Raw genomic sequence first — 26,374 nt, forward strand, 5'->3', positions numbered from 1 at the left:
GGACTGTGTCAGGGGCCTGTCAGGGACAAAGCCAGAGGTGTAACCACCAACCCCTTTTCTTCACAACCTCCCAGCTCCTGCTGAACCCAGTGAAAGCCAGAGGGGAGGAGTTACCATCTTCATGGTCACAGATCACAGGAAGGAGAGAGAGCAGGCTTCGAAGGGCCACAGAGACAGCCAGCACAAGGACAACAGAGGGGAGATTTCCGTTGACTTAATTTTCTTCCATATGATTCTAAGACAAATGGGAGTACTGAAATATTATTTGCTAATCTTTACATTAAAAAAAAAAATAGGGGCCCCTGGGTGGCTCAGTTGGTTAAGTGTCTGCCTTTGGCTCAGGTCATGATCCCAGGGTCCTAGGATCGAGCCCCGCACTGGGCTCCCTGCTCGGTGGGAAGCCTGCTTCTCCCTCTCCCTCTGCTGCTCCCCCTGCTTGTGTGCTCTCCCTCTCTCTCTGTCAAATAAATAAATAAATAAAATTTTTAAAAAAGAACCCTTTGGAATCTGGCAGAGGAGAAAATCCTCCTTTCCTGATTTTTCTATCTATTTGTTAAACTGACCTTTATTGTCAAATAAATATTTACTGAGCACCTACTGTGTGTCAAGGATTGGCCTAAGCATTGGAGACAATAGTAAACAAAACCCTGTCTTTGTCCTTACAGAGCTTAGAGTTCAGCAGGAGAGGGACAGGGAATCATAGTCTAGAGAATGTAAAGACTGCAAGTGGCAGACTCAGACAGATGCCTTATTCCAGCATGCCCTCACCCTGTGTACCAACCTGGGCTTCCAAGCAGCATCCAGGAGCAGGCAGGACCACAGGCTGAAGGGATAAGAAGAACCTCCCCTCCCCACCCCGTGTTGTCTGCTCAGCCTGTTTCCCTACTACAAACTAATAAGTATAATTATCTTTGATTCATTCAACCAACATCCGGAAAGGCCTATCCCTTGCTCTTGTGGGCAATGTCCGCATAAAACAGGCCTGCCCAGAAACACAAGGCAGAACTATTCTCTCCTCCCTGTTCTACTAAACACTAAGGAGGTCTCTGGGTGGTTTATTCCAGTGTACTTTCTAGCCAGTCGGTGGGGAAGGGGCTTCATAAAGTCCTCCTCATAGTTTCTATGCAGGAGACAGGCAAAGGCAAAATTGGCTGAGGGCCTGTGCTGGTCAAGGACACTGCGCAAACTACCAATTCAGGGCGCTGGATAATTGGAAGCCATTTGTACAACAGAGCCCCTTTTAAAAGATAATTCTATTCCCAGATGAAGTGATCGTCGGGAAGGTACTGCTGGGTGGAAGGTATTTTTGAACTCAATGTGTCAAATTCACTCAATCACAACTGTCACTGAGCCTGTCCCTGGGTGGGAGGGAAGGAATTCTGAGGCCACTTGCTTGTGACCAGGGGAGATAAAACTGTCAGTTCTGATCTCACTGTTACATCACCTCTAAATTCTTACTGTTTTGGCAGGAGTGAAATGATGAGAATCAAGATGGACATAAGCTCTTGACTCTGGATCTGTCTTAGGCAGGATTGCTGGAATTTACTTTCACAGCTCTCAGAGGGGTTCACCCAATAATACACCTCTATTTGATTCAGCCAGAAAGCAAATCTCTAACTCCAGTGTGGGTAATGAGAAAGCAAGGCAAGCACGGACATTTGGGTGCACACGAGTTCAAGCACGACCCTTGATCTAGTGGAGCATCTTTCTCTTTCTTTCCATGATCTAACTGGTCTCGATGCTACTGGGATGCTCCAAAACCCACCCTGTTTCCAGGACAGGACTTGTCCATCCAGAACCCTAGAAGAGTGATTTATACCTACTGGTAGGTATAAATCATGAGCAAACATATATTTTTGCCCTCCTGATTCATTTTTACTGGGCACTTGACTTTAAGAATCAGGATTCCTTAATGCTAAATAATAGCATTGCCAGCGGAACGATTAATTAGCTTCCTTCCTACAGTGAGATGTTAATTTGACTCTGTCTTTTCCTCAGCCAATATAAACTGTAAGCATCCACTTGGGTTCTTTTAATTGGCTAAAAGTTACCATAGAATCTAATATCATGAGCTTGGAATCTCAGTTATTTAAATCCAATTTCTAGCTAATATCAAGGTTTTCAAGCTATAAACCTCTCATTTCCAGACAAATGAAAGGTTTTCTTTTAACAGCTGCCGTTAGAGGGAAGAGGACTTAGAAGGGCTTGTTATTACCGAAGTCAATGAACTCCGGAAGTTGAGGTCTGATTCTCCGGGACACGGAGGTGCGTGACTATCTCCTGAAGGCATTGCCTTGCAGTAGGTACCATGGGGCCATTAATCAAACACTGAAAATTAAAGGTGCCATGCAAATGTGGGAAATACGAGAAGACCTGGCATGCTCGGAGGGGCCCGGAGTGGCTCACATCTGCTGTCCTGATCAACGTTTACCTTTCTGAGAACAGCCACGGACAAGCTCTGTTATTATGCACAGCTGACATTTTAAAACGTCCTTTTAAGTAGGTTCAACACAGAGGAGGCTGTTATTATGATTTTTATCATTACTACAACTGAAATTCCAGATCTACTTCTTGCTGGCTGCTTGCCATTGGGAAAGGTATCTTACCTCTTTAATTCTCCATTTTTTCATCTTTAAATTGGGGATAAGAAAACTTAGCCTTTTGGGATTTACAGTGTCTGATGCATTTCAGTTACATAATAAATAAATATCCAAAGAATAAAGGAATAAAGGTATGACAAGTAAACAAACAAAAATGAATGAATGAATGAAAATGGACTTACCCTGGATATAAAAGTACCGTATTATTGATAACTATACACCACACCGGCAGCACACGTAGCTCATTTTTAAAACACCTTTTGTTTCCCATGGATTATCCAGACTAAAAGATTTTTCTGGGACATAGGAAACCTACCCCCAAGCATATAAACCTGTTCCCTGGGACTTCTCCTTCTGGGTTGGGACCGCTGACTTCATAGAGGTGAAATCCTAATTAATTCTATCTTCTTTTACTTCAACACAGCTGCATAGGTTGACTACCCTTACACTCTGCGGCCTTAAGTTACTCTGAGAAAACATCCTAGAGCACAGCGAATTTCTAAGACTATCTTGGGTCAGCTGTCTGTACTCTGTGGTTGGCTGCCTCTCTCGGAAGCAAGGAGTGGGCTCTCAGTAGCACACATGAGAGATGCAGCCACTTCCCTCCTCCACCTTCCTCCCACCACCACCATTCCTGGGGCTCACACAAGCCCCACACACACCAAGCGTGGCCGCCCCCCCCTACAGCCCCAAGAGCAGTACGCCCAGAGGGCAGAAACATCATAGCTTCTCTCTAGTTCTGTTCTTTACCACATCAGGGCAAGTAGACCATCTCTCCAACCTCGTGAGGACTTGGCTCACAACTCCCACGTTCAGCCTTGCTCCCTCCTTCAGGCTTATTCACGGGGAGACAGCATGTGCCTTCTAGTCTGTACAATGAAGGGGTTGGGCTAGTTGATTCCCGGAGCCTCTTCTAAAGCTCCCTCTGGGTGTGTACACCCTTCCATTGGCAATTATTTATGGACCGCCTTCTTTGTACATCTCTTGTACTGATATGTAGAACAAGCTTTTGTACTGGGTTTTCCTGGGTCCATGTGCCTTAGCTCCCTGGCTAACCTGTGAGCCGACTGCAAAGATGGACACTCCTCATGCTCCTTTGCATCTCCCACGTTACCCAGGATACGGCCTTATCCATAACAGATGCTCAAAGGGTGCTCACTGATTGTATTCAGACAGGCTTTGCATTTCTCTGATTACCACAGCCTGAAGTGCAAAAACACATGTTACTTTCTGGGCCCTCACAATTCTCCCTTGGATACAGATCCAGTCTTGGTGAAAGGAGGACCATCCTGCTTGGTAGTGTGGAGGGAAGGGAGGGAAGAACATTAGGGGCATCTTTCCTCCAGTCCCACCCAAGCACCCAGCGTTATTTTCTTGGGTTCAAAGTGGAGGATGAGGCCAGTGGTGTCACCTACGTCACCACTCCCATCCCACGTGGCTTAAAAGTGAAGGAGGAGCCCTACCCTCTGTCCGTCCAGTAGAATTTACGGTCAATCCAATCGATGGCAAGACCTTCTGGCATATCTACTGCTTCCTCAATAAGCCTTTCTCGCTGGGAACCATCCCTATTAGCTCTCTCTATCCACTTCAGGGTTGTATGGGCGAAGTATATCTACAAAAAAGAACATAGGCATTTCTATCTGATTTGTTTTTAAAAATTAATGTGGCATATATACAAACATGGTTAGCAAATCTTCAGATCATATAGTGTAATCATTAAGAGATTGGCTTTGGAGATAGACACACCTACAACTGAATTCCACCTCCCACCTCTGCTGCTTTCCAGATGTGAGTAAACATAAGCAAGTTCCTCCAAGTCTCAGACACTCAGTGTCTTCATATATATATATATGCCTGTCCCTGGCACATATTTCTATTGCTACTGGGTAATTCATTAATCTTCGATAATTGGTGAATAACCAAGCCATTGTACTTGAACCCTACTGTCTGAAAGGGAGCAATGATGAGCAGTTAGTGGGGGCCTCAAGCTGGGCTGTGACTTCCCCCGCTCAATCCACAGCCCTGCACTTCACTGCAAGTCTGGATACACAGGTTCCTCTCCTGGTTTGGGCCCTTCTTTGTTTAATTGAGTTGGCCAAGTCATTAACCTCAATTTTCTCAACTGGAAAAATGACAAAGTTAGACTAGGTATTTGCTAAAGTTTCTTTCATCTCTAACCATATTTAATTTCTTTTTAATTAATCCATCTTATTCAACAGAACATAACTTGCAGGTGCAAAGCTCCTTTTCAGTCTCCTATGCAGACTAGCAAACCGGTACAAGAATTTTGTGAGTGTTAAAAACTGCCGTGGGTCAGCTGATAATTTAATGATAGCGTTGGTGGAATTTTAGCTGAGTAGGTATATGTACCTAAACTTATAATCAATGATGAGAATGTTCATAAAATGGTAATTCATTAGCTAATGGGTTGTCATCTTTCTAGATTAGAAAAGGTTCTATTCCACAATACAAAAATGAGTACCTCTCATATTAAAAAAAAAACACTAAGCTAGAGCTCTTCTCAAACTCAAATGTGCACACAAATCACCTGGAAATCTTGTTAAAATGCAGGTTCTGCTTCAGGGGTCAGAGCCTGGGAGTCTGCAATACTAATAAGTTCCAGGTGAGGTTGATACTGCCGGTCCAAGGACCACAGTTTGAAGAGCAAGAACATGAGAACTTGACCAGGGAAATGAAAAACAGCCACATGACTACAAGTTCATTCTAGGTCTCTTTATTCACCTTATAAAAAATGCTGACTGTGTAGGAAAAAAACTAGTTTGGTAATAAATGAATCTTGAACTGATTTTTCCTATTAATTATTTTCTATTAATATAATTCTTCCAGGGAGTCATATAAATTCAGTTCAAGGAAAAGAAAGGAGGATTTTTTTTTGCTAGTGTTTAAGTATAAAACTTCTATTTGCAAAAAGAGTTATATTTGGCTATCAATCCATAGCAATTAAACACAGAATCAATCAGCTTCACTCTGTCTCTTTTGACCATTTACCAGACTGCTTCAAATCAGGAAGACACAAAAATACAAAGCTTAGGGGCGCCTGGGTGGCTCAGTCGGTTAAGTGTCTGCCTTTGGCTCAGGTCATGATCCCAGGGTCCTGGGATCGAGCCCCGCATTGGGCTCCCTGCTCAGTGGAGAGCCTGCTTCTCCCTCTCCCTCTGCTGCTCCCCCTGCTTGTATGCTCTCCCTCTCTCTCTCTGTCAAATAAATAAATAAAATCTTTTTAAAAAAAAATACAAAGTTTTGGGCGCCTGGGTGGCTCAGTCGGTTGAGCGACTGCCTTCGGCTCAGGTCATGATCCTGGAGTCCCGGGATCGAGTCCCGCATCGGGCTCCCTGCTCAGCAGGGAGTCTGCTTCTCCTTCTGACCCTTCCCCGTCTCATGCTCTCTCTCTCTCTCAAATAAATAAATAAAAGCTTTAAAAAAAAAAAAAAAAAGAAAAATGTAGAGGTCTGTTAGGTACCCTTTACAGTTTAAAAAAAAAAAAAAAAATACAAAGTTTAAAATTCTAGGAATGAATGCACTATCTAGTAATAACTAAATAATTAATTAATAACTACGTAAATTTATAACCACTGGGTGATTAAACTCCAGAAGACACCATAACATATCATTTCAAGCACATTCTAACCTAGCACAAATATAACCCACCCCAGCCTCCCACTCATTCTGCTATTGGCAAATAACTAAAAACCTATTTAGAGCAGTCCTCCTGTGTGTACAGCACTGTGCTAGCCTCCCAACCTCATCTCCAAAGAGGAAACTAAATTTAAGATTCTGCTCAGTCATTCCCAATAAAATGTCTGAGTCACAGTAAGGGCCAGGGTAGGGTTATGAGAACAGAAGCGTCCTTAACATTTCCCAAATTATGCTTCAATGTCTGTATCTACATTTTTCTGCACCTAATCATTCTGAGCTTAACAGAGGATTGTCAAGTAGCTCAGGTCATCTGTTAGGATAAAATCCTCTACTCTGTCCTTAAACCATAGCCACATCTGCTCAAGAGACAAAACCATACCTTATTTTCCACAGGGTCGTGATCAAGGGCAAAAACCATTCCCATTTGCTGGCTGAGCAGGGTTCTATAATCTGTTCCATCAAAATGCATGTGTCGAATATCTTGAGAATTGGCGAACAGTAAAAATGGTTGTGGTCCTGTTAAATTCAAGTATGCCTCCATTTAAAATATGCCTTGGAACCCAGTAAGCACTTCTGACTTTTCCTTTTCATTGTACCCTCTTTCTGCAGTTCTTGTCTTCTCTATTTCCCACCAGTGAGGTGTAGGTTAAGACAGGCAAAAAGATTTCTTCTATGAGGTGACATTCTACCAGAATTCCATTTTACTGGATCCTACTTGCATAAAATGCAAATTACTTATAAAAAGAGCCAACATCAAACAGCCAACACCATAGCTAGATGATGCAAGTCTTAGTGCCATAATCTCCTTGATTCACACGTATGGAAACATACTAATATTAGCAAATTATATTAATTCATGTCCAAATAAATACCCTTCTCTGACCTGAGCACTTCTGAAAGAGAGGCATGATTATCTGAATTAATAGCAAGACCCCTGATAATTTCCAGAGCTCAGATTATGCTATATTCACTAAGGCTCTAAGATCTTAAGAGTACTGGGGTCTAAGGCAAGTTCTGCAGGCTCCTCATTATGTTATCCCAGATTATAAACATAATGAACCTAGGGAGAGATAACATCAATTCGGTATAAATCTAGGAATCCAAGGCTGGTCAAAGGACACAAGAGATAGAATGTCAGAAGACGAGAAAATTATTCAAGCATTCAACTGCTTATTAACTCTTGACATAAAAAGGACAGAATCTGTCAAAGTATTATGATGGTTACATTCACTGAAGAGATGAAAATCAAATCAATCAACAAATATTTATTAAAAGCCTCTAAACTATGAAGTCTTTCAAAATTATTCTGGTCATGATTTTCACATATATGGGAATGTCATACTTGATGTAATGGCAAATCTTTGCCGAGTGCTAATGAACTTAGACACATTCCTCAAAAACATGGTTATTTATTTATGTGATTCTTATTTATATTTACAATGTGATTTGTTTTCTATTTCCAAAAACAAAAAATCGGACGTTCCACTCAGAAGCCAAAAGCAATTTAACTCCCCACCTTTCTAAATAAAATGTTTTCACATAATCTTTTTGCAGACACACTTTCAAACGTCCACAGCACCAACCTGACGCCACACAGCTTTTTTTGTCCAGTTGTAGATCATACCCAGGAAAGCAACCACATTCCCAGGAGCCTGGGCTGAGAGGGAGGCAGAGCTGGCTACAGCCCCCATTATCAGGTGATGAACAGCCTACAAAAACAAGCACTTGCTAATGATGCCACGCCATTCAAAAATATAATAATTTTTCATCAAAATATTGAGTGAACCAGTATATGTAGGTTTTTAAAACCATTTCCACAATCTTTTATACTGCTGCAATCAAGGTTATTTTTCAGAGACTAGGAGCAAAATGTCACCGTATTCTATTTTCTTATAACCTCATAGCTTGAATGTTAACCCTTCACATCCCAAAAACCCCTGTCCTCCGTTCTACAACTGAGCTTGAAGACCAAGTGCACCGACAGTGGCTGGAATAAGAAATATATTTTGATGAGTTTGACAGCTGGTCCAACTCTTGCTAGTGAGTAATATATTTTTTTCTCACATATATTTTTGGCCTTGTGATTTTCTTTTTGCTTTCTTTATTTAAAAAAAAAGAGCCACACATAACTCTTATGCTAATTTTAAGTTACATCCAGCCCTCTATATGCTTAAGTCTCTATGAAGATAAAAGTAGAGAGGTATTTATTAGCTGCAAGGAATAGGCTAAAAACTCTGCGTCCATCGTCTTGCTCAATGCTGGCCACAAATCCAGGAGGCAGGGCTGACTAGCTTCTACAGATGAAAAAAATGAGACTAAGGGAGGGCAAGTAACTAGTCCAAAATAACACTGCTACTAACAGGTAGTGCTACTTCAGAGCCCTTGCCCGTAACTACTACACTATGCCATCTAAAAACAAAAAAAACACACAAGTAAAAACCTGATATAAATCTATATATTACTCTGTTGCACAAATATCTTTTAATGTGTGATGTTGGAAAGTCTCTTCTCCTTTATAAATAAGATTGATCTTTAGGTGTCACTCAGAAAATTAATGTTTTCAAACAAAAAGTAAATTAACTTACCACTACATGTTTTTCCATCTGTCTCAAGCACTGAGCCTTCAGGACAAAAACATACGGGACCATCTGATGTCAGAACACAGTCATGGCTACATTTGGATGTATTGCTTGGACAGGAAATTAATTCTAATTAATGAAGCATAAGGTCAAGATTAGTGTTAAATCAGATTTGTGAAAATTTAGCAAAATAACTGCTAACAAAAATGCTATGCTAAAAAGAGTAAGTCAAACCAAGGATCAGACATTTATGAAATGCTGTGGTAAGGGAGATGTAAAAATAAAGAAAAATCTCAAATCTAAAAAAATTTAAGAAAGACCTCATTTTGGAAAGTGCTTCTAGCTTCCTCTAAGTTTCTTTTATGTCAAATAATATTTTCAAAGTTATTAGTCATCAAAATATTTTAAATGGAACTTAGCCAAATGATTTGCAAGTTCATCTGGAAAACTAATTGTATATGTAAAAAAAAATTAAGAACATTGTATGAGCATGGTTAGGTGTAGGAAGAGAATGAAAGGCTCTTAACAAACATCAAAATATATCATTAAGGAGCATTAACTAAATGAGTGCAGGAATAGACAGAGAGGACAATAGAACCAGAGAGAAAGCTCATTTTAGAAGACTCAAGTATGCATAAGAATGTAGTATGTGGGGGCGCCTGGGTGGGTCAGTCGTTCGTTAAGCATCTGCCTTTGGCTCAGGTCATGATTCCAGGGTCCTGGGGTTGAGCCCTGCATCGGGCTCCCTGCTCTGCAGGAAGCCTGGTTCTCCCTCTCCCACTCCCCCTACTTGTGTTCCTTCTCTCGCTGTGTCTCTGTCAAATAAATAAATAAAGTCTTTAAAAAAAAAAAAAAGAATGTAGTATGCGATAAAGGTATTCTTTTTTTAAGATTTATTTATTTATTTGAGAGAGAGAGAGGGAGCATGAGCGCGTGCATGCACGAACTGTGGGAGGGGGGGAGGGGGAGAGAATCTTCAAGTAGACTCCCCGCTGAGCACGGAGCCTGATGCAATCCCAGGACCCATGAGATCATGACCTGAGCCAAAACCAAGAGTCAGATGCTCAACCGACTGAGCCACCTAGGCACCCCTGTGGTAAAGGTATTTTAAATTATTGAGCATGTAAAAGATCATCCAATATGACACATAAATAACTGAGAAATGATTTGGGGCAAAAGTTAAATCCCTACCCTACACCATACGTCAAAATAAATTCCAAGTAAATCAAAGATTAAAATATAAAATATGTGTACCATAGAGGTCTTAAAAGTTTTGACAATCAAGTGAGATTATGCATGTCATGCTTGGCACATAGTGGATTCTATAACAGATTAACATCATACACTTTAGTATATTTGCCAACAGGTAAATCACTTGGTATTAGAAGAAGGGCAAGTTCCACAGACAGGCACAAATGTAGTGGGTAATTTCCAAAAAAATTCATTACCATCTATTTTTAAATGCCTTAAATGCCATGAGCACTTATGACACTCAGACTGACCTATTCACCATCATTTCTGGAACAGGACTAGACAATATACATGGCTTTAAACATTAATTTCTACTTAGTTATGTTAGTAGATTCAATAAGAAACCTATAAGAAGGTACCTGAGTATATGATCCTAAATTGAAAATGGGCATGTCCATATAAATTCATAGTATATTTCTCTTTTTTAAAAGTGTATTCCTAGCTCTGATGCCCCCAAAAGGCTAGACACAATGACTTAGTAGCAGATATGTTCTCTAAATAACTTTTCTCATTAAAAAGGAGCACTGCTCTTTAAGAAATTGCTAATGCCATGTCTAGAACATAGAATATACGAGACAAGCCTGGAAAATACGTCCTATGAGATAACAAGGCAACTACTGAAGACTACTGGGGTCTTGGAAGAGGCTCCCACTGGCCAAGGAGAAGACAATTTGCTCATCGGTAAGGATAACAACTGCGATAGGTTGAACCATATTAAAAATGTTAAAAACCCATGAGTTCATAATAATATTTAATTTTTAAAAAACACTCACCATTCATCTTTGAAAAGTGTTAAGGAACCATATAGTTTACTTATATAAATAAAGAAAGAAGGAAAAAATCCAACATTTATCCTGCATTTAATGTAAGAATTGTATCTTGAGGTAACAAAAAAGTTAATGAGAGAAAGTGCTCTTTATGAAGCACAACTAAAACTAAATAATACAACTAGATATCACCATTTGAAACCCTTGGTGAAGTAATAGACCTAGTATATTATTGTTAATGTCTGCTACAACCATTTGCTGAAAGACTATTGGACTCTTGTCACTCTCAACCATCCTAGTGTCTTCTTTTGTTTGAAAACTGTCCTGTACCTAAGGCAGGAAGATGGTGGCCTCACAGAACATGAAAAAGTTGCTGGAATAGATCAACTCTAGGCTCCAACCCATTATGAAGAGTGGAAAGTGCATAGTACAGTACAAGAAAACTCTGAAAATGATTAGACAAGGCAAACAAAAGTGGTCATCCTCACCAACAACTCTTGCCCAGCCTTGCAGAAAGCTAAAATAGAGTACTGTGCCATGTTGGCCAAAACTGGTGTCCATCACTACAGTGGCAATAACATTAAATTAGGCACAGCATGTGGAAAATATCAGAGAGTATACACACTAGCTGTTAATGACCCAGGTGATTTTGATATCATTAGAATTATGCCCAAAGAGCTTTCATGGAAGGTGTCAGAGTAAGAAGATACTAAGCTCATCTCATCCCACGGATACACCTAGAGAACACCCACATCAGTGTAAATAACCCAGAAAACAACCTGAAGACTAGCAGAACAAACTCTCCACAGCTAATTGTAGAGACATAGCTGGGAACAAACTGACATGGCAAGACATCCCTTGGGAGGGAGTGCCACTGCAAGCATGAAGAATGGACAAGAGCAGACCCCACCACAGGTACCCCAGGCACAGGGAGACCCACACTGGGAAGATGAAGCTCCATTATATTTAGCTATGAAAACCAGAGGGGCTTGGCTCAACACCAGGGCCTTTCAATACCAGTGGGCTCAGCTCTGGGAGAGCTGGAGGGCAAAAGGAAACTGAATCCCAACCCTTAAAGAGATAATACAACAAACAGCCCCACTGAGATACAGCATACAAGCAACAGTTAGAAAAACACCTGGAGTGGGGCGCCTGGGTGGCTCAGTCATTAAGCGTCTGCCTTCGGCTCAGGTCATGATCCCAGCGTCCTGGGATCGAGCCCCACATCGGGCTCTCTGCTCTGCGGGAAGCCTGCTTCTCCCTCTCCCATTCCCCCTGCTTGTGTTCCCTCTCTCGCTGTGTCTCTCTCTGTCAAATAAATAAATAAAATCTTTAAAAAAAAGAAAAGAAAAACACCTGGAGTATACAAGAAGGAGATTTATTTACTAATCTCAGAATGTTCGCAGGAGGGGCAAGGATCTTTAGGAGACTTTCCCAAGAACAAAAGAGCTGGCTAGTGCTATTTCTCTCCCCCACTCTCTGGCCCAGATACACAGACACCTGTGGGAACCAGTAGTGCCAATACTCTCCACCTAGCTTACTAACAACACACCCTGCCCTCACGCTCTCCTATAGACCCCTACTGCATCTAACCTGCCCTAGGCAAGAGTTCTCCAAAGTGGCTCAACAAGATTGTCATTATGCAAGCAGCCCAGTCAGGGGTCAGCATCACTCCAAAGGGACTCCTGTCCTGGGAGAGGGGAACATAAGCACACACACCAGTTTGACTACAAGTCCAGCAGTAGGCTGGGGTAGACAGCAAGTCTGAATGCAAGCCCCAGCCACCACTGAAAACCTCTCAGGAGACAACACAGGGAGAGTTTGGTGCAGCCACAGCTCTGGCAAACATCTGTTGTGACCCAACTCAAGCCCCAAGTGGCTCCAGACTGACCCATTAATAACACAGGGACCAAGGATGTCCACACCCACTATTTTATTTATTTAATACAGGAAATCCTAGCCACAGCACTTAGACAACATAAAGAAATAAAAGTATCCAAATTGGTAAGGAAGATGAAAAACTCTCACTACTTGTAGATGACATGATACTATATAGGGAAAACCCTAAAGACTCCACCAGAAAACTATTAGAACTCATAAATGAATTCAGTAAAGTCACAGGACACAAAATCAATGTACAGAAATCTCTTGCATTCCTATATACTAATAATGAAGCTACAGAAAGTGAAATTAAGGGGGAAAAAATCACATTTACAAATGCACCAAAACCAACAAAATATCTGGGAATAAATTTAAACAAAGAGGTGAGGAACCTGTACTCTAAAAACTATAAAACACTGATAAAACAAATTCAAGATGACACAAAGAAATGGAAAGACATTCCATGCTCATTGATTGGAAGAACAAATACTGTTAAAATGTCTCTACTACCCAAAGCAATCTACAGATTTAATGTAATCCCTATCAAAATACCAAGAGCATTTTTCACAGAATGAAACTAAAACAAATAATCCTAACATTTGTACGGCACCACAAAAGACCGAATAGCCAAAGCAACCTTGAAAAAGAAAAACAAAATGGGAGGTATCACAATCCCAGATTTCAAGATATACTACAAGACTGTAGTAATCAAAACAGTGTGGTACTGGCACACATATAGACACATTGATCAATAGACCAGAATAGAGAGCCCAGAAATAAACCCACAACTATATCGTCAACAATCTTTGACAAAAGAGTCAAGAATATACAATGGGGGGGCGCCTGGGTGGCTCAGTCGTTAAGCGTCTGCCTTCAGCTCAGGTCATGATCCCAGGGTCCTGGGATCGAGCCCCACCTCGGGCTCCCTGCTCCGCGGGAAGCCTGCTTCTCCCTCTCCCACTCCCCCTGCTTGTGTTCCCTCTCTCGCTGTGTCTCTCTCTGTCAAATAAATAAATAAATAATCTTAAAAAAAAAAAAAAGAATATACAATGGGAAAAAGACAGTCTTTTTTAACAAATGGTGTCAGGAAACTGGACAGCTACATGCAAAAGAATGAAACTGAACCACTCTCTTTCACCATCCACAAAAATAAACTCAAAATGGATTAAAGACCTAAATATGAGACTGGAAGCCTTAAAAATCCTTAAAGAGAGCCCAGGCAGTAATTTTTTCACATTAGCCACAACAATATTTTTTCTAGATATGTCTCCTAAGGCTAGGAAAACAAAAGCAAAAATAAGCTATTGGGACTACCTCAAAAGAAAAAGTTTCTGTACAGCAAAGGAAACAATCAACAAAACAAAAAGGCAACCACTGAATAGGAAAGATATTTGTAAATGACATATCTGATAAGGGGTTAGTATCTAAAATATATAAAGAACTGATATAATTCAACACCCAAAAAAACAAATAATCCAATTTAAAAATAGGCAGAAGACATAATCAGATATTTCTCCAAAGACAGCCAACAGATGGCCAACAGACACATGAAAAGATGCTCAACATCACTCATCATCAGGGAAATACAAATAAAAACAATGAGATATCACCTCACACCTGTCAGAATAGCACTACTGGATATTTACTCAAAAAATACGAACTAATTTAAAGGGATACATACACCCCTATATCTATTGCAGCATTATTTACAATAGCCAAATTATGGAAGTGGCCTAGGTGTCCATCAATAGGTAAATGGATAAAGAATTGGATGTGTGTGTGTGTGTGTGTGTGTGTGATGGAATATTACTCAGTCATAAAAAAGAATGAAATCTTGCCATTTGCAATGACATGGATGGGGCTAGAGAGAATAATGCTAAGAAAAATTGGTCAGAGAAAGATGAACACCATATGATTTCACTCATATGTGGAATATAAGAAACAAAACAAATGAACAAAGGTAAAAAGAGAGAGAGAGAGAAACCAAGAAACAGACTATTAACTACAGAGAGCAAACTGATGGTTACCAGAGGGGAATTGGGTGGGGAGTGGGTCAAATAGGTGATGGGGATTAAGAGTGCACTTATCACGACCAAAAAAAAAAAAAAATGAACAACACAGGAACCAAATCCTTTCCACAACAAGTGAAGAGAGCCATTGCTGATAACTGGACTAAAGGCAAACATGGCTCAGTCACAACAACAGGGCACACCGAACACACAGAAGACACCCCTAAATTGCCAGTTTCTGGTGAACAGGGGACATTGCACTACAGAGCACTACAGGACCTCTTCTTCATAAGGCCACTACTTTCAAGAGCAGGAGACATAGCTGACTTTCCTAACACACAGAAATAGAAACGGGGCACCTGGGTGGCGCAGTTGGTTGAGCATCCAGCTTTTGGTTTTGGCTTAGGTCATGATCTCAGGGTCCTGGGATCAAGTCCCACATGGAGCTCCACACTCAGGACGGAGTCTGCTTGGATGCTTTCTGCCTCTGTCCCTCCCACTCATGCTCTCTCCCTCTCTAAAATAAATAAATAAATAATCTTAATTTAAAAAAAAGAAATAGACACAGAGAGTTAGACAAAGTGAGGAGATGGAGGAACATATCCCAACTGAAAAACAGGACAAAATCACAGCAAGAGAGATAAACAAAAATAGAAATAAGCAATATGCTTTATAAAGAATTTAATGTAATGGTCATAAAGATATTCACTGGACTTAAGAAAAGAGTGGCTTATCTCAGTGAGACCCCCAACAAAGAGATATAAAATATAAAAAAGAACCAATCAGAGATGAAGAACTCAGTAACTGCAATAATAATCCTAGAGGGAATAAATAATAGACTAGAGGAAGTATAAGAATGGATTAGTGAGCTGGAGGACAGGGTAATGGAAAGCAATCAAACTGTACAAGAGAGAGAAAAAAGAATAATAAAAAATGAGAACAGGTTAAGGGAACTCAGTGATACCATCAAGCCTAACAACATTCACATTATGGGAATCCCAGGAGAAGAGAGAGAAAGGGGGCAAAAAATTTATTTGAAGAAATAACTGCTATAAACTTCCCAAAACTGGGGAAGTAAACAGATATCCATATCCAGGAGATACAGAGAGCCCCCAACAAAATCAACCCATGGAAGTCCAAACAAAGATCCATAATAATTAAAATGGCAAAAAGTACTGATAAAGAGAGAATTTTAAAAGGAACAAGAGAAGAAACAGTTACATACAGGGGAAACCCCATAAAGCTATCAGCTGATTTTTTAGCAGAAACTCTGCAGGACAGAAGAAAGTGGCATGAGATATTCAAAGTGCTGAAAGACTATAACAAGAGAAAAAGAAGGACTCTACATAATCATTAAGGGAATAATCCAACAAGAAGAATTAATAATTGTAAGTATTTATGCACCCAACAAATACATAAAGCACCAAATAACAAACATAAGGGAAGTAATCAATTGTAATGCAATAATAGTGGGGAACTTTAACAACCCATTTATGTCAATGTCTAGATCATCCAAACAGAAAATCAACAAGGAAGCAGTGGTATTTTTAACACATCAGATCAGATGGATCTGACAGATATATGCAGAAGGTTCCATCCTAAAACAGCAGAATACACATTCCTTTCAAGTGTACATGGATCATTCTCAGAAGCGATCACATGTTAGGACACAAAACAAGTCTCAACAAATTCAAAAAGACTGAAGTCATACGATACATCTTTTCTGACCACAACACTATGAAACTAGAAATCAACCACAAGAAAAAACCTGGAAAAAACACAAATACATAAAGGTTAAATAACATGCTATTAAACCATGAATGGGTAAACCAAGAAATCAAATAGGAAATAAAAAACACATAGAAACAAATGCAAATGAAAACACACAGTCCAAAATCTTTGGGATTCAGCAAAAGCTGTTCTAAGAGGGAAGATTATAGCAATGCAGGTCTAGCTCAAGAAGCAAGAAAAGTCTCAAATACACAACTTAATCTTACACCTAAGAGCTAGGGGGAAAAAAATGAACAAAAACAGGACCCAAAACCAGTAGAAAGAAGGAAATAATAAAGATTAGAGAAAAACTAAACAAAATAGAAACTAAGGGGAGGAGGGTGGGAGGATGGGTTAGCCTGGTGGTGGGTATTGAGGACGGCACGTTCTGCATGGAACACTGGGTGTTATGCACAAACAATGAATCATGGAACAGTTCATCTAAAACTAATGATGTAATGTATGGGGATTAACATAAGAATAAAAAATAAATTAATTAATTAAAAAAGAAAACAGATGAACATGGGGAAGAAAAAAAAAAGAGGGAAGTAAACCATAAGAGACTCTTAACTATAGAGAACAATGTGAGGGTTGCTGGAGGGGAGGTGGTCAGGGGGTGGGCTAAATGGGTGATGGATATTAAGGAGGGAACTTGTGATAAGCACTTGATGTTATATGTAAGTGATGAATCACTAAATTCTACTTCTGAAACCAATATTACACTTTATGTTAACTAAATAGAATTTAATAAACTTGAAAAAAAAATAGAAACTAAAAAAAACAAAACAAAACAAAAACAAACAAAAAAACACAATAGAACAGGTCAATGAAACCAGGAGCTAGTTCTTTGAAAAAAATTAACAAAATTGATTAGCCTCTAGCCAGACTCATAAAAGAGAAAGAGAGAGAGAGAGGACTCAAATAAACAAAATCAGAAATGAAAAGAGGAGAAATAACAACCAACACCACAGAAATACAGGGGTTATAAGAGAATGTAATGAAAAATTATATGCCAAAAAATTGGACAACCTAGAAGAAATCAATAAATTACTAGAAACATGTAACCCCCAAAACTGAATCAGGAAGAAATAGAAAATTTTGAATGGACTGATTACCAGCAATGAAATGGAAGCAATAATCAAAAATTCCCAACTAACAAAAGTCCAGGACCAGATGGCTTTACAGATGAATTCTACCAAACATTTAAAGAGTTAATAACTATTCTTCTCAAACTATTCCCAAAAACTAGAAGAGGAAGGAGAGCTTCCAAATTCAATCTGAAGCATCATTACCCTAAACTATAATCAAAAACAGATAAAGACACTACAAAAAAAAGAGAGAACTACAGGCCAATATCTCTGCAAAAATACTCAACAAAATATTAGCAAACTGAATCCAATAGTACATTAAAAAAACATTCACCACAATCAAGTGGGATTTATTCCTGGGGCACAAGTGTGGTTTAATATTCACAAATCAATGTGATATATCACATCAACAAGAGAAAGGATAAAAACCATATGATCATTTCAATAGATGCAGGAAAAGCATTTGACAAAGTACAACATCCATTCATGATAAAAACCCTCAACAAAGTAGGTTTAGAGGAAATATACCTCAACATAATAATGGCCATATATGAAAATCCCACAGCTAACATCATAATGGTGAAAAACTGAGGGCTTTTTTCCTAAGATCAGGAACAGGACAAGGATGTCTGCTCTTGCCACTTTTAATCAGCATAGAAATGGAAGTCCTAGCTACAGCAATCAGACCAAAAAAAAAAAAAAAAGGAAATAAATAAAAGGCATCCAAATTAATAAGAAGGTAGTAAAACTTTCACTATTTGCTGATGACATGATACTCTATACAGAAAACCTTAAAGACTCCACCAAAAAAGTTCTAGAACTGATAAGCAAATTCAATAGCCATAAGATATAAAATTAATATACAGAAATCCATTGCATCTCTATACACTAATAATGAAGTAACAGAAGGAGAAATTAAGAAAATAATCCCAGTTACAATCACAGCAAAAATAATAAAATGCCTAGGAATAAAATTTAATGAAGGGAGGTAAATGACCTGTCCTGTGAAAACAATGATGAAAGAAACTGAAGATGACACAAATGGAAAGATGGTCCATGCTCATGGATAGGAAGAACAAATATTGTTAAAACCCAAAGTAATCTACGGATTTAATGAAATCCCTATCAAAATACCAACAGCATTTTTCAGAGAACTAAAACAAATAATCCTAACATTTGTATGGAACCAGAAAGGACCTTGAAAAGCCATAGACTTCTTGAAAAACAAAAACAAAACTGGAGGTATCACAATTCCAGACATCAAGTTATATTACAAAGCTGTAGTAATTAAAACAGTATGACACTGGCATAACAGTAGATACATAGATCAATGGACTAGAATAGAAAACCCAGAAATGAACCCACAATTATATGGTCAATTAATCTTTGAAAAAAGAGGAATGAATATATAATGGGAAAAAGCAGTCTCTTCAACAAATGGTATTGGGAAAACTGGACAGCTATATGCAAGAATGAAACTGGACCACTCTCTTTTGCCATATACAAAAATAAACTCAAAATGGATTAAAGACTTAAACGTGAGACCTGAAATCATAAAAACACTAGAAAAGAGAACAGGTACTAATTTCTGTGACATAGAATATTTCTTCTAGATATGGCATTGGAACCAAAAGCAAAAATAAACTACTGGACTACATCAAAAGAAAAGCTTTTTCATAGCAAAGGAAACAATCAACAAAACAAAAAGAAACCAATCTACTGAATGGGAGAAGATATTTGTAAATGACATATCTGATAAGGGGTTAGTATCTAAAATATAAAAACAACTGGTACAACTCAAAGCCCCAAAAAAACAAATAATCCAATTAAAAAATGGGCAGAAGACCTGAACAGATAGTTCTCCAAAGACGACATCCAGATGGCCAACAGACACATGAAAAGATGTGCAACATCACTCATCATCAGGGAAATGCAAATCAAAACCACAATGAGATATCACCTCATACCTGTCAGAATGGCTAAAATCAAAAATACAAGAAACAACAAGAACATAGAGAAAAAGGAACCCTTGTGCACTGTTGGTAGGAATGCAAACTGGTGTAGCCATTGTGGAAAACAGTATGGAGGTTCCTCAAAAAATTAAAAATAGAATTACTCTATGGTCCAGTAATTCCACTACTGGGTATTTACCCAAAGAATACAAAAACACTAATTCAAAAAGATACATGCACCCCTATGTTTACTGTCACATTATTTACAATAGCCAAATTATGGAAGCAACTCAAGTGTCCATCAACAGATGAATGGATAAAGAAGTGATATATATATTTATATATATGTATATATAAATATACATATATATAAAATAGAATATTACTCAGCCATAGAAAAGAATGAAATCCTGCCATTTGCAACAACATGGATAGATCTAGAGTGTATAACGCTAAGTGAAATAAGTCAGAGAAAGACTAATATCATATGAATTTATCATATGTAATATTTAGGAAACAAATGAACAAAGAAAACGAGAAACCAAGAAACAGACTCTTTTTTTTTTTTATAAGATTTTATTTATTTGTCAGAGTGAGAGAGTGCAAGCAGGTGAAGCTGCAGGCAGAGGGAGAAGCAGGCTCCCCAAGAAACAGACTCTTAACTATAGTGAACAAACTGATGGTTACCAGAGGGGAGATCGGTGGAACCATGGGTGAAATAGGTGAAGGGGACTAAGAATATGCTTATCTTGATGAACATTGAGTAATTTATAGAATTGCTGAATCACTATATTGTACACCTGAAACTAATATAACACTGTATGCTAATTATACTGGAAATTTTTTAAAAGAATAAAAATAAAGCAAAACACATATGTTTTAAAAAGAAAGAAATATGCCAGAACAGACTAGTGAAAAGTAAATCATGCAAAATTTTTCTTTATTAAAACTGGCCAGGGGCGCCTGGGTGGCTCACTCAGTTAAGCGTCTGCCTTTGGCTCAGGTCATGATCCCAGGGTCCTGGGATCGAGTCCCACATCGGGCTCCTTGCTCAGCAGGGACCCTGCTTTTCCCTCTCCCCCTGCCTCTGCTCATGCTCTCTCTTGCTATCTCTCTCTCTCAAATAAATAAATAAAATCTTTAAAAAAAAAAAACTGGCCAGAGCTTGTTTAAAAAAGAAAAATAAAAGACTATTGAGGAACTTTATAATGGATGACAGAAAGAGAAATGACCAGATATTATGTGTCTCCTGATGGAAGTATAAACACACCTAGGAAGTATTCCTGCCAAAAAAATGTCAAAGCTGAATCTGCTCAAGCCTTTATATCTAACTACAAGTTTGCAGAAAGCCAGGGACATCACAGAAGTGCGATCAGTAAAATCCAAAATGTGAGAAGCCACGGGGGAAAAAAACAGTTTCTTCAACAAATACTTGAAAGGAGAAAAAAACAGAGGTGAGGGAATCTGTAGAATAAAAGAGAAGTATTAAGCTAATAAAACACATTGCTCTTGTCTGGACAGTTATTCACACAATTCAACTGTTTAAAAAAACTTTTTAAGGTAAGTTGAGCACTGTCTAGACATTTGGTGTTATTAGGGAATCACTGCTAATTTTTTCAGGTGTGACAATGGTATTGTGATTATACCCAAAAAGTAACTGGATAATAGATGATAGCAGGGAATTACAGCTAGTGTTTTAGATATAATAATGTATCACGATTATGTTTTTACACACTTATCTTTCAGAGAGACATAAGAAAATATGGATAAAGAAACAAGAAATATATATAGAGAGAGATCTATATACTTGTTTCCGAACCTTAGAAGTTTTGATTTAATAGGTCTGTGGTCCTGTCATTCATGTACATAATAAAACATCAAGGTAATTCTGATGCATACTGCTGATCAAGGACCAACAACCCAGATCATAGCCACCTTGGAAACATCACTGAAAATGAAAGAAAAAAATGCAATAAATACTTACGATGACACCGTTTCCCATCAGGAAGCAGAATAAATCCTACAGGGCATGTGCAATAATAAGAACCGGGGATGTTTTCACATCCGAGAGTACATCCATGATTCCAAAAGGCACATTCATTGACATCTATACAATGACAACAGTAAAACATAGTTATTTTTTTAAATAAATTGTAATATTGCTATTAAGTCAGCACAAAGTAGAATATCTCACACTTGAATTTGCTGTAACTGACCATGGAAAGACTGTTTTTGCCACCCTCGCAAAGAATGAAAGAAGTCAGTTCAATTGTCATGACAGCCATTTTTACTGTCACAGTTTAAACTTTCAAATATATCTGTATTTTCATACTAGAATTGCCTTCAGGAAAAAGTAGTACAATTTCCCATGAAAAGATGTAGCCATTGAAGGCAGGGACTCTTGAAAGTCTTCTCAGAGCTGACAGGAGCCCTTCACCTGAATGTGGGTACATTCCCCAGCAGCTTCACTCCGGTTGAAACCCAGCCTTCCAGGCCACTGTTCTATGCTATAGCTCTCTCCCCAGTAGTCCCAGGTGAGCAGGAGACATATACTTAACTTATACTTCAATGTCAGGTTTACCTGATATCACACCCCAACTAATTCTACTGAATGTGTGCTAACAGCCATTGGATGCTTTTCATTAGTAACCCACTGGACCCACCCCCCAGGTGAAAGAATACAGTATTTCTCCCGGGTTCATTGAATTGGGCCTGAAGCCTCAAAATAGGAGGAGCCCCAGATAAACAGTCTTGGTGCGTAGCTTCTCAAGATTCCTGCCAGACTTTATGGGATGTGGTGTAGGAGTCACTTACTCTTTGAAGATCTAATGATAGCTATGGAACTGCAAAAATTTGAAAATACTGACATTTTGCATACTGTCAAACCCACAGAGGTTTGTGGTGTCCACTCAGAGAATCCCTGCCGTGTATCAAGCTCTGAGTAGCCTCTAAGAGTATTGGATCCAGGAACACAGCACATAAAGATCTGAAAGTTATGACAGAAGCTTTAACAACAGAAGAAAAAAATAATTTTTCTGGGGAAAAACGGGGGAGATCCTCAAGTTGTTTTGCTTCAAGGCTCTGGATGACCCACTGAAGACCAGCCAGTGGGCTCAGGTGGGCTGTCCTTGCTTTAGGTAGCTACCCCCCTGCACGTTACCTTCACAGTACTTTCCATCTTGGCTTAAAGTATATCCCTCCGCACATGTGCACAAATGGGACTTCGAGTCTTGACCACACATGCTACCTCTGCAGTTACCTTTCCTCCATTTGCAGGGTTTCTGATCTAAAAGAGAAGATGGTTTACTTGGAGTGGAGATGTATTTTGACGGGGACACTGCTTGATCCCATTGTGGTTCTTAGAAGTCTAATTTCCCCGTGACAGGAGCAGGGGTGCTGTCTTTCCCCGTGGTGGCACTGCTCTGGAGCCAAACAGTGTTAGCCTGGATTCTGAAGCATTCAGAGATGCAGCCCACTTATTTCTCTAATTGTATTATTCCTACCAAAGCAGTCAGGATTGGACATCCTAATTAGCTGGAGATTTCATTCCTTGGGTTGTAAACACTAAACACTAGTAGCTTTTTCATTCTGCTTTACTTATTTTTTATAAAGATTTATTTATTTATTTTAGAAAGAGAGAGAAGGAGAGAGAGCAAGGAGGAGGGGTAGAGGGAGAGGGAGAGAGAGTCTTAAGCAGACTCTGGGTTGAAAATGAGCCCGATGCCCAGCCGGATCTCACAACCCTGAGATCATGACCTGAGCCCACCACCTGAGTGGAAACCAAGAGTTAGGCAATTAAACGACTATACCACCCAGGCGCCCCTCTGCTTTACTTATTTTATATGTATGTATATTTATACATATACAATTCTATATATTTCTCAGTGCTCATCAAGATAAGAGTACTCTTAATCCCCTTTATTTCACTCATTCTGGTTTGCTTTCATAAAAAGAAAAATAATAAAGCACATAAACAAAACTTCTGAAAATGAAATATCTGTTTAAGAAACAAAAATCTTTAATCCTAAGAACATCTTTTTTTAAGTATAATAGTTATAGGTCCGATCTATATATATATTTAGCTGTTTTTAGGATTCTTATTTAAAGAACAACATCTTTCAGACTCAAAATATACCACTGCCATATGTCTTATCCCCAAATTTCTGAGTCCATTGCTGGTGGTATACCATGTTTTACAAAATAGCCCAGTGAAAATAGTAAAATCTGTTTAGTGAGGTAGGTGCTGGGGCTGGATTAGCCAGATACATGGAACAATAAATGGACAACTTTGTACCTTTGATTTTCAGAGCCAGAGTCAAGAGACAAACTAGTAATGCATATATCCCTATTCCAATTTTGTTCCTTCTTACTTTTTCCCAATTTTAACAATGACAGGACCTTTGTAAAAAGTTCTGGGAAATACAGAGTTAATCCTGAGTCTGAGGGCAGATTTCAGGATCCAAGTAGATACAGAGGTCAGAACTCTGGCAAGAGGTGACAGCAGGGGAAGACTGGGGTCATGGATCCCGAGTCAAGGCAGGGTTGAGATCAATGAGAGTCTGTGAATAATGAGAAGAGCTAAGGACCCAACGGAAGGACTGCTAAAAACACAGTCTTGCTGTGAATGGCATAGGGAACAAACCAGCGAGAGCCTGAGCTCAGCTGTGCAAGAAGCTGAGACCATTCTCCATGTAGGGTTGTTCCTCTGGCCTCTGTTTATCTACTTATAAAGATGTCTCCTCACCCTGACTCTACCAATTTCCTTCTATTCCAAGTCACTAAACATTCCTCTTGACCAATAACACCATGACACAGTAAAAACATATTTTTTCCCTCTTGAAAATGTCCCTGGTGTGCATTGAGACTCCCTGGCATGTCACCCTTTAGAGATTCTGACTTGGTGAATCAAGAGAAAGGCTCAGGAATCTGCATTTTCAACTGAATCAGAGTGATTCTGCTGCCAAGAGTCTTCACAACACACTTTGAAAAACACCTGCCTGATGTACTATTGAAACATCCCGGCCTCCCCTCAATTATGAATACCTCTTTTTAGCAAGTCTGTGTTGTGAACTTAGTTATTTTAAACTTGTTTATTCAGATCTCATGACAGAATTAAATACAAAATCAATCTTGCTGACTATTCAATACTGTTGCAATATTACCTACTGAATCAGTTCGGATTTACACCGAATAGATTCTTGGATATTGATTCCAAGTATTTTGTTTCTTATCCATGGTTTTTCTACCAATCACACATATAGAGCTACATTGCTTTCAGGTTCCTACATGCTTTACTTACCAAATTTTAACTAAGCAAAATGAAAAAATAATATGATCCAAATTTTAAAAGTAGACAAAATGCACCCACTTCAAATTTCTTAAAAAAAAAATACATGTATTTTTTTGAACTTTAATTTTTATAAAGTTTGCAAGGGAATAACAGCAATAAAAATACAGAAATGTCTGACTTGGCCTTTCTTTTTTTATTTTTTAAATATTTTTACTTATGTATTTGACAGAGAGAGAGAGAGCACAAGCAGGGGGAGTGGCAGGCAGAGGGAGAGAAAGAAGCAGGCTTCCCGCTGAGCAGGGAGCCTGATGCAGGGCTCGATCCCAGGACCTGAGATCATGACCTGAGCTGAAGGCAGATGCTTAACCGACTGAGCCACCCAGGTGTCCCTGGCCTTTCTTTTTTAATTTGAAGATCTAACTGGCTTTATTAAATGATTCATGAATCCACCAGGACCCTATCTACCAGGTGAAGAGGCAGTCCTCTGACTCAGCCTTTTAAAGGCACCAAAGTGTTACCACTTTCTTGACGTAACAAAAAATTAAGGAATTATGCTCCCTATAAATATCCCTTGTAAAAGTCTTGTCAAACCCAGCATGACAGGTGAGTACTGGATTAAGGACTAGGAAAACCAAATTTTCTGGTTCTGCCTTTACATCGAATCATCCTCTCTTTCACCTTGGTTTCCTAATCCATGAATTAAAAGTTTTGGAGTAAATATTCTGAAATCCCTTACTTTAAAAAAAAAATTTTTTATGGTTCTATACAGAATCAGATGTTTGTGGTAAATTCCTCTAAGTTTATACCTCTAAGGAGTCTCAAGCCTTAATCACTGTTCATAATGTGTTAATAGGGATTCAAACTGCTTATTGAAGAAAAACAATTAGTGTCCAGGGTACGGGAAATGCTCTATTACTCATCTAGCTCCACTATTATTTATCCCTTCTTTGTACTTTTCTCCTACTTCTCGCCTGCACTTACCTGTGCTCTGATCATCATCATCACCATCATCCCATTGTCATCACGATTATATATATGCTTCTTTTTTCCATTAACCAATAAGCTTCTTGAGGATAAGGCATGTAACCCATTCACATTTTATAGCCCAAACAGCACCTAGCCTGGTGCCTTTCACAACACAGGTATACTACAAACATAGACTTCAGGCACAAAAAAAACCCCTGTGATCATGTCACCTGCAACTTAACTCCTTTATTTCATTTCTCCTTGAATTTCCAGTCAACCTTAGCGTTAGAACTCAGACTATGCTAGCCCAGTACCCCTTCCATGATACCATGCTGCTGATGGTTTGAATGGTACTTATTAGCAATATATATCACTCTTTAATGATGAAGATGGCCAGGAAAGCAATCACCATTCTTCTCTAAATGGTTAGGCTGAGGATGCCACCTGAATTCAGGCGCTAAACACTTTAAAAGGTCATTTTAGGAAGTGGTAAAACATAGAGGATTGAGGGCTATATTTTTGTTTAATCTCCGTAATCTTCTGCTGTTCTTTAGCTTCAAATTA

General features: G+C 39.0%; 1 protein-coding gene across 3 annotated transcripts in view; it reads right to left on the reverse strand.

Moving 5' to 3' along the window:
- Positions 1–26,374, reverse strand: part of EGF (epidermal growth factor) — a 100,899-nt gene that overhangs the window by 34,053 nt on the left and 40,472 nt on the right. For 2 of the 3 annotated variants that reach the window (XM_021684488.1, XM_021684486.1), the window contains exons 6-11: positions 22,715–22,840; positions 21,539–21,661; positions 8,843–8,965; positions 7,841–7,966; positions 6,637–6,773; positions 4,064–4,212 (exon numbers count right to left, since the gene is read on the reverse strand). In XM_021684488.1, coding sequence (XP_021540163.1) covers positions 4,064–4,212; positions 6,637–6,773; positions 7,841–7,966; positions 8,843–8,965; positions 21,539–21,661; positions 22,715–22,840 — 784 coding nt within the window. The remainder of the gene's footprint in view (positions 1–4,063; positions 4,213–6,636; positions 6,774–7,840; positions 7,967–8,842; positions 8,966–21,538; positions 21,662–22,714; positions 22,841–26,374) is intronic. The other variant, XM_021684487.1, reaches the window with a different exon arrangement.

The sequence above is a fragment of the Neomonachus schauinslandi genome, chromosome 2, assembly GCF_002201575.2.
Source record: "Neomonachus schauinslandi chromosome 2, ASM220157v2, whole genome shotgun sequence".
NCBI classification, from domain to species: Eukaryota; Metazoa; Chordata; class Mammalia; order Carnivora; family Phocidae; genus Neomonachus; species Neomonachus schauinslandi.